This window comes from Pisolithus orientalis (assembly GCF_024613125.1).
Source record: "Pisolithus orientalis strain OTSU chromosome Unknown F5J12scaffold_40, whole genome shotgun sequence".
In the NCBI taxonomy this organism is placed as follows: domain Eukaryota; kingdom Fungi; phylum Basidiomycota; class Agaricomycetes; order Boletales; family Pisolithaceae; genus Pisolithus; species Pisolithus orientalis.
The window spans coordinates 217,738-229,871 of NW_026260821.1; the positions used below are offsets into that span (position 1 = coordinate 217,738).

At 50.2% G+C, this 12,134-nt stretch overlaps 4 protein-coding genes across 4 annotated transcripts; 1 reads left to right on the forward strand and 3 right to left on the reverse strand.

Annotated features, from left to right (window-relative positions):
• Positions 1 to 1,098: 1,098 nt before the first annotated feature.
• Positions 1,099 to 2,958, reverse strand: F5J12DRAFT_404230 (uncharacterized protein). Its single transcript, XM_051739255.1, has 5 exons — positions 2,583 to 2,958; positions 2,425 to 2,527; positions 2,174 to 2,188; positions 1,707 to 1,975; positions 1,099 to 1,637 (listed from the first exon to the last, which is right to left on the reverse strand). The coding sequence occupies exons 2-5, from the start codon at positions 2,519 to 2,521 to the stop codon at positions 1,332 to 1,334; spliced, it is 687 nt and encodes a 228-aa protein (XP_051596314.1). The 5' UTR covers positions 2,522 to 2,527; positions 2,583 to 2,958; the 3' UTR covers positions 1,099 to 1,331.
• A 399-nt stretch (positions 2,959 to 3,357) lies between these two features.
• Positions 3,358 to 3,984, reverse strand: F5J12DRAFT_855897 (uncharacterized protein). Its single transcript, XM_051746692.1, has 4 exons — positions 3,655 to 3,984; positions 3,558 to 3,601; positions 3,476 to 3,496; positions 3,358 to 3,409 (listed from the first exon to the last, which is right to left on the reverse strand). The coding sequence occupies exons 1-3, from the start codon at positions 3,932 to 3,934 to the stop codon at positions 3,476 to 3,478; spliced, it is 345 nt and encodes a 114-aa protein (XP_051596315.1). The 5' UTR covers positions 3,935 to 3,984; the 3' UTR covers positions 3,358 to 3,409.
• A 731-nt stretch (positions 3,985 to 4,715) lies between these two features.
• On the forward strand, positions 4,716 to 6,261 carry F5J12DRAFT_896525 (guanine nucleotide binding protein, alpha subunit; the record flags this gene model as incomplete). Its single annotated transcript, XM_051747954.1, has 8 exons — positions 4,716 to 4,818; positions 4,881 to 5,176; positions 5,235 to 5,395; positions 5,456 to 5,578; positions 5,630 to 5,765; positions 5,816 to 5,935; positions 5,986 to 6,104; positions 6,162 to 6,261. The coding sequence occupies 8 exons, from the start codon at positions 4,716 to 4,718 to the stop codon at positions 6,259 to 6,261; spliced, it is 1,158 nt and encodes a 385-aa protein (XP_051596316.1).
• A 1,058-nt stretch (positions 6,262 to 7,319) lies between these two features.
• F5J12DRAFT_726112 (armadillo-type protein) lies at positions 7,320 to 10,864 on the reverse strand (the record flags this gene model as incomplete). Its single annotated transcript, XM_051741696.1, has 15 exons — positions 7,320 to 7,776; positions 7,865 to 8,096; positions 8,159 to 8,320; positions 8,370 to 8,441; positions 8,492 to 8,597; positions 8,646 to 8,859; positions 8,917 to 8,990; positions 9,049 to 9,073; positions 9,124 to 9,186; positions 9,241 to 9,272; positions 9,331 to 9,528; positions 9,577 to 10,104; positions 10,163 to 10,567; positions 10,622 to 10,715; positions 10,776 to 10,864. 15 exons carry the CDS (start codon positions 10,862 to 10,864, stop codon positions 7,320 to 7,322), a joined length of 2,751 nt encoding a protein of 916 aa, XP_051596317.1.
• Between the last annotated feature and the right edge of the window lie 1,270 nt (positions 10,865 to 12,134).

Here is a 12,134-nt window from a genome sequence, read left to right on the forward strand (position 1 = left end):
GCAGACTCTCAGTCAGGGCACAAATGCTCGAAGACAAATTATTTTTCTGGTAAACGCCACGCGTCCGGGCCTGAATTCTGATCTCAAGGACAGACACGGCAGACACATTGAAGCAGACACCAATCAATTGTCTAAAGTTGTCGAAGTGTCTATCGGACCCTATACATGAGTCGCTTCTTGACTTACAGAACTTTGGTCTTTATGAGCTGAGCGCAAGCAAGTACATGCCCCGGTAACCCGGCGCCGCACGTAGAGTTTCTGGTAAGTGGGTCCCAACGTCGAGTCGCCATCCGCAATCGCAGCTGCGCTACCCTTCGTCTCCCATGTATTTCGCATGGAATTATACATACTTAGCTTTGATTCATTCCGATCTCATGTTAGCTTCTACCAACGGAAGCAGTTCCCACTTTCGTATCCAGAGCCCACAAGCTACAAACGACGAACGAAACTGATGTTACATCTGAACAGGGTGGCCCTCTCCGTCTGTGCTTGGTTGTGGTTTCCCAAGTTATCCTTGGAATGACTCCGCAGGTGTGTACCTGATTGATCCGCTTCTGAGACGACCAAACCTGCCTACCTTTTTACACTGCTGCAGTCGAGTATACACACATGTCCTCGCGCTAGCGATGTTCACATGTTGACATTGTCAACTATATGACACGTAACAATCCTTCAGCCCGGAGGTACGTGGAGCAACGATTCAAGACTGGCGGGTAAGGAGGAAATCTTGTATTTGAAAAACTCGATGTCCATCGTTCCGAGCTCGCTCCCAATGTCGCGGAGCGGCTGGCGATGCCAATCGACGACAGGATTGAGCAGCTAAATAAAGGCAAGTAGTGGAAGGTATTGGGAATGCAAATTAACATGCTTTGTATGCCCCGACCGTAACCGCTTGAGCTGAATCCAAACGTTCAAAGACGGCCACAGAAGCGTGATCAAGGAATGCGCAGTCTCCTCGTGTTTTACATCAGGTCCAGCGGTATACATGGATATAGCTTTACAATGCTATATAGCCATTACAATGGTGAACCCAAGTATGGCCAATGGAATATCAAGGAAAATCAAGGTATAAAGGTCAGTAGTGATGTAAATGTCATTGGTAAGTTCAAGATCACAGATCTCGTACACTTTGGATGATTCCTGCTGAAGTTAAAGATATGCAATTTTGGGGCATGGACACACCTCCGAACCCCACCAAAGTTATGCACCAATGAGATGATGATTACGCAATAGAAGAAATCATAAGTAAATAGTACTTGTCTGAGTACTGAGTAGTGTACAAGTCCCGCTCTTGGGAAGGAGAAGGTCATCTCGTTGACAGTTCCGTCATGTCAATCATCACGAATAGCTATTTCAACGGTACCCATCTCTATCGGTGGAAGTCCTCCCACCTTGCACAGTGATCCGACACTGGAAGAATCAGGTGTGGGCATGGCCACGAGTACGGCGGCACGTAATTTGGATGGACGGCTCCGGAAGGTGGGTGGTGATTTGATGATAGGTGGTGAAGTGGGTGAGACCACGGATCGGGAACGCCTGCGAAATGGACCGAGGATTCCCCATGCTGGTAGTGGTCCCTCTACATGCTGGGGTGGGGGCTCCTCCTTTCCCGAGTCGATGTATGCCATGCTGATAGGCTGTGTATCGACGAGTTGTGCGACACGTTTAGAATATCTCTTCCCATATATATGGAAGGGAAACCCCACCTTAATATCGGTCCATGCCAGCCGTCCACTATGGCCATCTACAACCTCAGATCTCTGTATCCACGTCTCCCACACGCCCGGTTTCTCACCCACGGCCCCCTTCCGTACTGGCGGACCGATGTCGTTCCTAGACCTCCGTGTTCGGCCACCGGCCGCAGTGTTGGCCCCCTGACGCGTTGGGTGGTCAAGTAATCGCTGGTGTCGTCGCCGAAGGATGACGCTACGAACGACGATGGCCGATGCGACGGCGAGGAGGATAATGAGTGTTGCTGCAAGTGCGGCGTAGGAAGTGTTCAGGGGGGTTAGGGGTGTTCCAGTGAGTGAGCCGATGGGTTGGGGATCGGACATGACGACGATGAAGCGGAGACAAGAAAGATGGAGGAAGGGGTAGCAAACGGTTGGTTGGCTAGTTAGTTAGGCCGACGTGTACTTGTAGGTTGAATGAAGACCAGCGTGGAGGGACGTACCGATAAAGGTGTAGACTGTGTGTGTTACAGGGGACCAGGCGGATATGGTGGTAGACATTGTGGATACGGACGTGGGAAAGGCGATCGATGATGCAGTCGAACGGTGCAGGTGTTCACGGTAATTGAAGGGAGAGCGTCGGGTTAAGGTAGTGCAGAGGATGTCAATTTTGCGATACAATGAAGCAATGTGATGTCAGTGAGATCGAACGCCATGCATGCTACGCGAATATTTAGAGTGGGAAGGTGCTCACGGTAGAGGGCTGCGGTTGAGGTGCTGCTGGTTGGACCAATTGCCGTTGGACTGGACGCCGACAGCGAAGTTGACGTTGAGGAAGGGACGCCAGACATGGGAGACTGGTGCTCACTGCTTGAGTGTCGATGCTGAGCGTGGAAACTCGCCTGCACCCACAAGTACTAATGATGCTATTATGATAGATTAAAGTACCGGGGCTGGGTTTGAATCATCGCAGCAAGTACGGTATGTATTGTTGTGCGGAGAGACCGGGCCGGGCTGGCAGAGTATCGAGGGTGCTGGATACACGGAGCACTCATCAAGGCGGGATACGAAGAATGTCGAGGATTTTTTGACAACTCCTGTTTCCACATCGGTCGATTGGTCCTTTGGTAAAACAGAGCTGCCAGCTGAACTGCATCTGCCTATGATCACATAGTCAAGGGGGAACGTCGGGTCTTTGATCTGCCTGGGGGAGAATAATGTGGACAGCAAGGATCGCAGACTCGAAGAAAACCCTACATATATAAGCCAGTCCTTATCAGAATGATGTTGATTCAGAAGTCAGCCTTACTTCTAGATTCCTCCATATCAGAACCTATTCTACCAGCGGCCCCCGATTTTCAAGTGAGTCAGACATGTATCAATGAGTGATGGTCATCCGCCGCTATTCACTGCCATCTATTGATCGCGCTGCCGGTTACAAATGCCTACAGGACATGCTTGGATGGAGGATGCCTCGATTTTCCTACCTGGGCAATCTAGGTCAAAGATGCTATGTGCAGACTACGAGCCACGAGTCCCACTCCGTTCTCTGTCACCGAGGCCGAAATGACTTCATACATTTGCGCTGCGATGCCAGTGCGCTCGTAAATTCATTATGAACCAGCTCGTGTATCACGACACGTATCGGAACATTCCGGTTGTCCGTCTGCCCAAACCAAGTCCAAGTCAACACGGACGGCATCAAGTCAAGTAGAGAACACGTGGTCAGGTTATGATAGCTAGTATCGCGAGATCGATGTATTAGGTTACAGTAATGCGGTTAAAGCGAACTGAAAACGAAATACCTATCGAGTAACAGGTGCGTACTAGTAAGTGTAGTCGATTGAAGCTAGCCATACGGATTCACATACGGTGCGTACCACTTACAAGGCGTTCTTCAACCTGTTTAACTGCCCCAGGCAGCTGTTGGACTTACATATTAGAGTGTAATCGCAGCACATTGCAAGTCACAAAGGTGGCGCACCTTGCATGCAAGGGAAATCGGATCGTGAAATTTTGCCGGATTGTGTGAACTTGGGCTGCCAAAGTACGCCAGCAATCTCCTCGGTGTTGTCCTGTTGTGGGACAGTGCTCCGCACGAGGTACCCGAACGTAATAATTGACGACTTGGTCGGGTTGTGAGGTGTGTAAAGCAATGAGTCTTGTGACGCGTAGATCCTCGGTAGATGGGCCCTTACCCAGGCAGAGCAAAAAAGGAGTCTAGCTATGTAACGGGAGGCTGACCATCGACCAATGAGGAACATGCAAGTGTCCGAATTTGGTGGCGCAGATGACGTCTGCACAGCAATATAACTGGAGATGGGAACAGGCGCCAAATTGCTCGGAATAGAAATGATAGCTATTCGGAATAGTACCCCATTTGGTACCTCCATGTATGCATGTAAGGCGAATGACGAATGCAGGATATGGAAACCGGTTCGACAGGTCTGGCGGAACGTGGGTTCCTTGGACGTCCACAAACTGCACGTTGCAACTAATGGGACCTCAGGATGTCGTGCCGACACGACGTTACCAACCTGTGTCTATCTGTTGACACAGCAGCAATAGCCACTCCCGCAGCAACCTACATTGGGCGATGGTCTGATGGCCGGGTGATGGGTGAAGAGTCCATGGCCGCTAGTCAATTGGGTCGTATATGCCTGTCATAATAATGCACTCACAACGAGTGCCGGTGAGCATCGATCGCGGTGGTGAACCATTCGACCGGAAAAAACTCATCAACATGACAACGCTGCCGGTGCTTGCTGGCAGAAGTGGCGTGACAGCCTAGTGACAGGTGACAAGTGTGACTGGTCACCCGTCACGCCTTCCAAGAAGGGACAAAGGTCGGCCTTGTGCTCGGCCTGAGACACAACTCCACCGAGAGTTCGCTATATTACAATATACCCCTCCCCGCCACTGCTCCGCCAGCGCGCAAGCTCGAGTTTGTATATTCACTCCCTCATACCTCCTCTACCAACCACATAGGCTTAACTCGGACAGGACCACAAAGCCATCCCGTTGCTGCGCGCGCGCCACTGAATCATGGGCAACTGCGCCTCTTCCGCCCAAGAAAAGGCAGGCAGGGCCAAATCAGCCGCTATCGACCGTCAAATCGAGGAGGATGCAAAGAAATTCAGGAAGGAATGTAAAATATTACTTCTCGGTGAGCTTACTCCCACATGTCCATTGTCCAAATATCTTGTCCAGCGCCTCCATTGTGCCTTATTCGACGGAATGCTGCGTCGGCCCCTTCCCGTTCCAAGCTTCCTTTATGCGCTCCTTTCCCTCGGCGTTCTCATTGTCTTCGTCTTGTTCTAGGCGCCGGGGAGTCCGGAAAGTCAACGATCGTCAAGCAGATGAAAATTATCCACCAAAACGGTTTCACTAACGAAGAACTAATGACCTTTCGACCCACGATATACCGTAATACACTCGACAGCGCCCAAGCAATTGTACTTGCAATGCGCAAGATCAACGTGGACTGTGCTAACCCCTTAAATAGAGTTTGTCTTTGAGCCTCATTGTCTCGGCCCAATATGTGACGCATCTGTGTTATTAAAGGAGAATGCAGACAAGATTCTGGATTACAGAGTAGACGCTACACCAAGCTTCGTCTTCTCTCCGGACATTGCAAAGGCCATACACGATCTATGGCAAGACCCGATTATACCCACCGTTCTCGATCACAGCAGTCAATTCTATCTCATGGACAGCGCAGCCTAGTTAGTCTCTCCCGAATCAAAATTCACTTTGGAGTCGGATCTTGAACTGTTACTTTCTAGTTTCTTTGGTGAAGTGCTCCGAATAGGGACCTCCAACTATCTTCCAACTGTAGACGATGTCTTGCGTGCCCGTGCAAAGTCTACTGGCATCACAGAAACCCACTTTACTATGGGTCAATTATCGTACGCAACCCGTCATGTTTTGCGACCAGTTTGTTTGAACATAGCCTTTAGGATACACATGTTTGATGTCGGCGGCCAACGATCAGAACGAAAGAAGTGGATACATTGTTTCGAGAGCGTAACCAGCATCATCTTTTGTACCGCACTGAGCGAGTACGATCAGGTGCTACTCGAAGCAAAGGAGCAGGTATGTTGATTTCGTTTGCACTTGGTCTACTGCTGACGTGTCGGCGCCAGAATCGAATGGTCGAATCCTTGATATTATTTGAGTCTGTTATCAACTCGCGGTGGTTCCTCCGAACATCGATCATATTGTTCCTGAACAAGATCGATGTTTTCAAAGTGAAACTACCAAGGGTGATTTCCATTTTCTGGTCCTTAGTCAATGCTCAATTATGTTTGAGCAGGTACCATTGGAGCACTATTTCCCAGAATACACTGGTGGTTCAGATATCAACAAAGCCGCCAAATACATACTGTGGCGGTTCATGCAAGCAAACCGGGCAAGACTGAGTGTATATCCACAGTCAGTCCTTCACACCCTCCCATCTTATCTGCGCACAACTGACCAAAATTCACGTAGTTTAACCCAAGCAACGGACACGTCGAATATTCGGCTCGTATTCGCTGCCGTCAAGGAGACTATTTTACGCAACGCACTGAAAGACTCGGGAATACTCTGATCTTTCCCTCCCTTCATCCTCCCTTCTCTATCCATCAACCCAACTTCTGTCCGCTGTCATCACACACCCGGCGGCACACGCTCCGTCAGTAACTTCCTCATTGCAGCTCTGAGCATGGCGCGGCTCGGGCATGTATCAACTCTTCTCGCTGTGCATCACGTGTGGAATTTCTCTAGCATCTCATTTTGTTTAGCATATTCATAACGTATTTGATCTCGTCTGCAATATGTTCGCAATCGCATATCGCCAGTAATTCGAACCTTCGACCTGTGGCGTTCTCTGTCTGCTGGTTTTTCAGGCAATGTTAATGTTTCGGGTACAGTTTACTTCTCTACCTACTGCTGTGTCTGTCGGGCGCCCTGGTCGTTGTGGATTGATCGTTCTGTTACTCTTACGTCATCAGACAGCCGAGTTATTTCGAAGCTCGGTGAGAACTTGTGTACGTGGCTGTCATCATCTAACTTACTATGCTTTGAACCTCGTTCCCCTTCATATATTTGAGGGGCGGGCCTTGATCAATGTTAGCCGTTTGGACGTAGCTTAGCGATAGCACCCCTGGTGGATTCAAGTTGGTAGTACTCCTGGTCGCTGTCACGCTTGCCCTGACAAATGCAGTAATGTGTCCTCCAGTACAGCTTCAATTGAACAAGGACAAAGACGAATGAGAGTTACGGCGGAGGCATATGCGTATATGACACTCTCGGATGCCCCCCTCCTTGTATCCACATCCACACATCCACAATAGTAGCAAAGCTGGGCGGACTGATGGCGGCCAACAGATCAAGATGGCAGGAACAGGTCAGGAGGGACGAAGCGAGCCCCTGCGACCGCTATCTCACCAAGGCCGTAGGGCAGAGCAGCCAGGACAGGCGATATGACGACATTGATGACGCGTAGGCAAAGCCGCCGCCGGCTGAGAGCTTCGGCCGCAGGCGGCCCGAGGTAGGGACCTCCGTCGCAGTGGCAGTCGCACCCAGTCGATTAGTCTCGTATAAACAAATTTAAACCCGAACAAGAAACACCATGAGTAATTGAGTACTGAGGATACCCGCTCCCCTCTAACTCTCACAATCATCATCCTCAGTCTCCCACTGATTCAACCCAAGGTCCCGCACGCTTGCAACAGCGATCAACAATGGATGCTGCGGATCCAACAACCTCAATAGCCTCTCCATATCCTCCAGTGCGAAGTCTTCCATCTCCTCCAACAATGCCAAATCTTCCCGGTCTTCCGCAATCTCGGAGGCGGGACGACCATTCCGGACCTTTCGTTTATCCGCGAATGTGGTCAGCTGGGCTTTCGTAGCATCAATAAGCCCGTCACCGAGCTCAGGCATGAGAGTATCCATTCCGACCACCAGTAATGAGTCGATGATCGATCGGTACAGCGAGGCGACAAAGGATGGGTCCGTCTCGGTGCGCAAGCATTGGATGAGTTGATGAAGAGACGCTTGGACTATCTGGGGCGTGAGTGTCCCGCTATTCTTGCCGCACGACAGTAAGAGAGGTATCAACCTGTGGTGTAAGCGTCAGTACGACTGTAGCACACACCTAAGGGCAAGAGACGAGAATTACGGCGACGTGGAAAACCAATATGACGTACCGGCACGCAGCCTCCCTGACACCCTCGTGGAAATAAAATTGTAAGGCGGGTAACGAGAGCTCGAGACCCTGCGAAAGGTATGGCCCGAAGCGCCCTCCCAGCATGCTGCAATATATCACAAGTGTATCAAATGCTTGACATTTTTCGTCGATGGTCGATGTGCGAATCCCGACGATCTGGCCATCCATCGATATGGTTTCCCATCCCTCACGCTCGCAACCACCATCGTCGTCTGCAAGCGGGCGCGAGATGCAATTAGCTTTGACTATTTGCGGCCATAAAAAGCATCTTTACCATAAACTGAAACGTCCGCTTTGGCACTCGCTGCGTTTAGTAGTGGAGGCATGACCACAGGAAGATAAGGCTCAAATTCTGGACCAAGCGCTTGGCATATTTTTGCCCACGTGGCGATTAGATACGTAGCAAGCATTGTGTCCGCAGGGTCCACGGGAGAATCTATGATTCGTTTCAATACACGAATACGAGGAGGAGGCGGTCGACAAACTTTGAATATTAATCAAGGCATCTATGAGGGTACGCGAGTCGGGTCGGAAAATATCGCGACCCACAGCAACGGCTTTCGCCCCGTATGAGAAAATGCAGGCACAAGGTTTGGTAGGGACCAACCTATCAGACCAGCGCACTCCATAGCTTTCACGCGAAGTTTCTGGTGGTGGGCGCTATTCGCATTCCGAAGCACATTGAGGAGGAGGGGCATGATGGATGCATAGTGCTGATGGCGTGTAAGAGGAAAAATCTACGAGTTCGCTGGAACGATTACCTTTGCAAATGTAGTCTCACTAGCATCTGCAACCATAGCTAAACTCGTAATCGCTTGTTCCTGGCAGTAGCGTTTCTCTTGCTTGCCTTCCTCAGAATTCGCATTTAACATTTTCAACAGTCGCTCTACGATGAGGTCGAGGTAAGGGACCAGAGTGTCATGCTCGACACCCTCGCAGAAATTGATGAGGGCGGCGGCAGCATGTGCATGAACTCTAGCAGAGACGATTACGGTATCACACAGTGCCTCGTGGCCAAATCGGGAAATTTACCGATGCTCTGGAGCTTCCAACGTCGGAATCAAAGCTGCAAATAGCTGTTGATGGTGCTTCTCTTGGATGATCTCCTAGAATGTAGAAATAAATGGTATTGCTGTGGCGCAAGTGGAAACTGAACATCGATACCTCCAAGTCTGTGCACAGCTGACCTCTGGGCGCTGGAATCAGCGCAAGGCCGCATTCTTATAAACACGAACGTACAAGCACTGGCACGCAGCGTAGCGGACGCGGGGATGACCATCCTTAAACATGGGTGTCACAAGACTGGCGCCCACGATGATCAGATACAATGGAGGTTCCCTAAACGTGATTGCTTACTCTACAACTTTTCCTAGTTCGATTTGCATTATCTGTGCGGAAGGAAACGGCTTGCTAGGGTTAAAAAGTCCGAGCTAGCGATGGACACACCTTGCTCGTGCCTTCAGCAATCGCTGCAATCGCCATCAGACCTGCATGTCGTTGTCGCCAGTCATAATTTGCTAACATGGATGGAATGTGTTGGAACGCGGGCGGAAGAATTTCCTTGCCTCCTAAAGCAGAGGCGAGCCTATCCAACGCTTGATCGTACGCATATGGGTAGCTCTCGTCGATGGCATCATCGGAAGGCTATATGCGGAGGTTATCACGAAGGGGTAATGAGGGCTGGAAACTTACATCCGTGTCCAGCCAGATATCCAAACCATCTTCAGGAAGTTCTGCCATACCCTCGAGGCAGGCGCGGACTATAGCGGGTGTCCATCCCTCGACTTGTTTAACCATCGCCGGCCTCGCCTCGCTCAAACTAACCATGAGCTCCAATGCTGCCCTCCTAACCTGTTCTTTATCTTCATCTTCCGCGGCTTCAGAGTCTGCTTCATCACCCAGTGTCTGCTCTGGCGGGAAGGAAAATGAACGGCCGGCGGTGGGGAACGGCTTTGCGACGGTGGGCGTGGGCCCCGGGTCAGCAGAGGGCATTATCAATGCGCGCAGGAACGACAGCAAGGCGGGAAGGTGAGGAGCAAACAGTTGTGGGCGTGAAGAGCACAGCGACGTCAAGGAACTCAAAAACGTCTTGAGATGTACGTTGGGTAGTGAGGGAAGGGTGTCTAACATTGGATAGAGTAGCGATAGAGATTGTGACAATTGGTGCATATCCGAAGCGGTCAGGTAGGAGACGGATGCTCTGAGGGCAGCCAGTCGAACCTATAGGACGGGATGTGAGGAATGATGAATGAATTGCAGTTGTCAGAAGTGAGCGTACGTCTACACTGTGAGAGTCCTGCAGGCCTTTCTGGAAGACGGAGAGGACGGCCTCCGTTTGTAGATCCATGACAAGGTTCGGGCTTCCCGAGAACACTCTGAAAGCGCACTCACGACTGCCGGTCTCTGCAGATTGCGTCATGGTGAACGCTTGGGCCTGAAGGGCGTGCCAAGGGCGCCCGCGGCTCATTGCATTGTTAGCGAGATCACAGACGGTGTCGACTGTTTTTCTCCGTACTGAATCTGATGGCTCTTGCGACAAAGAATGGAGTAGCAGGCGTTCAAGTGTTGCGAGGGCTTGGGTTGACATGTGGTCGTAGAGTGTCATTCGTGGGTCTTTTTGATGCTGTTGGGGAGGGGAGCGAAAGAGGAGTCGCCGGAGAAGAACAAGCGAAAAGGATCTCATCTATACGCCGATTTTGATCATCCACAAGGATTTGGATGGACTGTCAATACTTACCACTTCTGTATCTGCTACAATGGCGAACTGGGCCAACGCGAGCAGATAAAGGTCTGGCGTTTGGGCGAGACGGTCATTAACTGCCTTCTCAGCACTACGATAACGGATGGTCAGTGTCGGACGAAGGAGCGAGCAAACTACTAGTATCTCGTACTTTGAGCGGATTTTGTTGTCGCCGAGCACGAGATTTGCCAGGATCTGTGTGAGCTCGTTGGTTATCTCCTGGGACACGACGGCTTCCATGGTACTAGTGGGTGTTACTCTTCGAGCCTATTGAGTTTGCAACGAGGCAGAGGGAAGAGGCGTCCGGTTTGAGTGTTGCACTGGTTCTAACTAGTTGGCCGAGGGGACCATACACAAGTCAGGACTGGCGATAGAGATTATCATATTGGCACGGCCCGGCGACTCGAAGACACCCGTGCTTGTTTGTTTACTATAGCGACCACCACAGCCGACGAACCGGGAACGCATCATTCGACGCGACAAACCTGAAATTGCTTGCGTTCTTCTAGGTCCGTCGAGCCTCGACACTATTACCTTGTGTGCTTGTCACAAAATTACTGGACATTGTAAGTCTCAGTCGTCAATTATGTAGTATTAGTGCTTATCCGACAACCCACGGGTAGTCACTGCATGCCTAAGTCGAGGGGCCCACCATACGCAGACCCACCATCTGCTACATACATTGTTGTAGTCCGACCATGGTCTGTAGCATCTCCACCAAAGAGAACACAACAAGACTATGATCGAGTAGGGACATGGGTTGCCTACATACTTTGGGATGCAACAGGTAGGGGCGCCAGTGTACCCAGCATAGAGTCAATATATCGAATGAAAACTGTGAGTGTATATAATCTGCCAGCACAAGCTGAAGGCAAATGAATTTAGCGTGATGAGATGATTGTGCAACTCCCACTTGGGACTGACATTTCACCACTACTAGGTGAACACCATTGGCCATCCTTTGTTAAAGGATGGAAAAATCACAGTGGTGCAGGTGGGCAGTCTACCCTAGTGTTTCTCTATAACTGGCAAAATAATGGTGATCCAGCCAACCGTAAGTGCTTTTTTAACTGTGAAGTCTCGGCCCTTGATTTTGGTTCACATTGGCACTTTCAGGCAACTGGGAGGAATTTTTCCCAAATATTTTACCACTTCATTCAGTGCCAATCAAGTCACCATATCCATACCCATCATGGGCCAAGCTGCCTTCTATTCTCTCATCTTTTGCCTTGCCTATCCCCCAAGGACACTTTGCAGTGGCTATGGAACATGAGCATGAATATGAACCTATAAAGTTGTCAGGAAAATGTGATTCATATAAACTGGGTGAGTTGTTCAGCCTGCCTGAGTTGTCTTAACAACTTCCAACTGTTTGTTATCAGAAGAGGATGCCAAGGGACCTTCTGTCATCTTTTAAGCCTGAACCAGATGATTGTAAATCTGGCATTATCAAAATTGAGAATGATCAAAGTGGAATATTTCCCAAAACAGAAACAACCTTGGGTAAGGC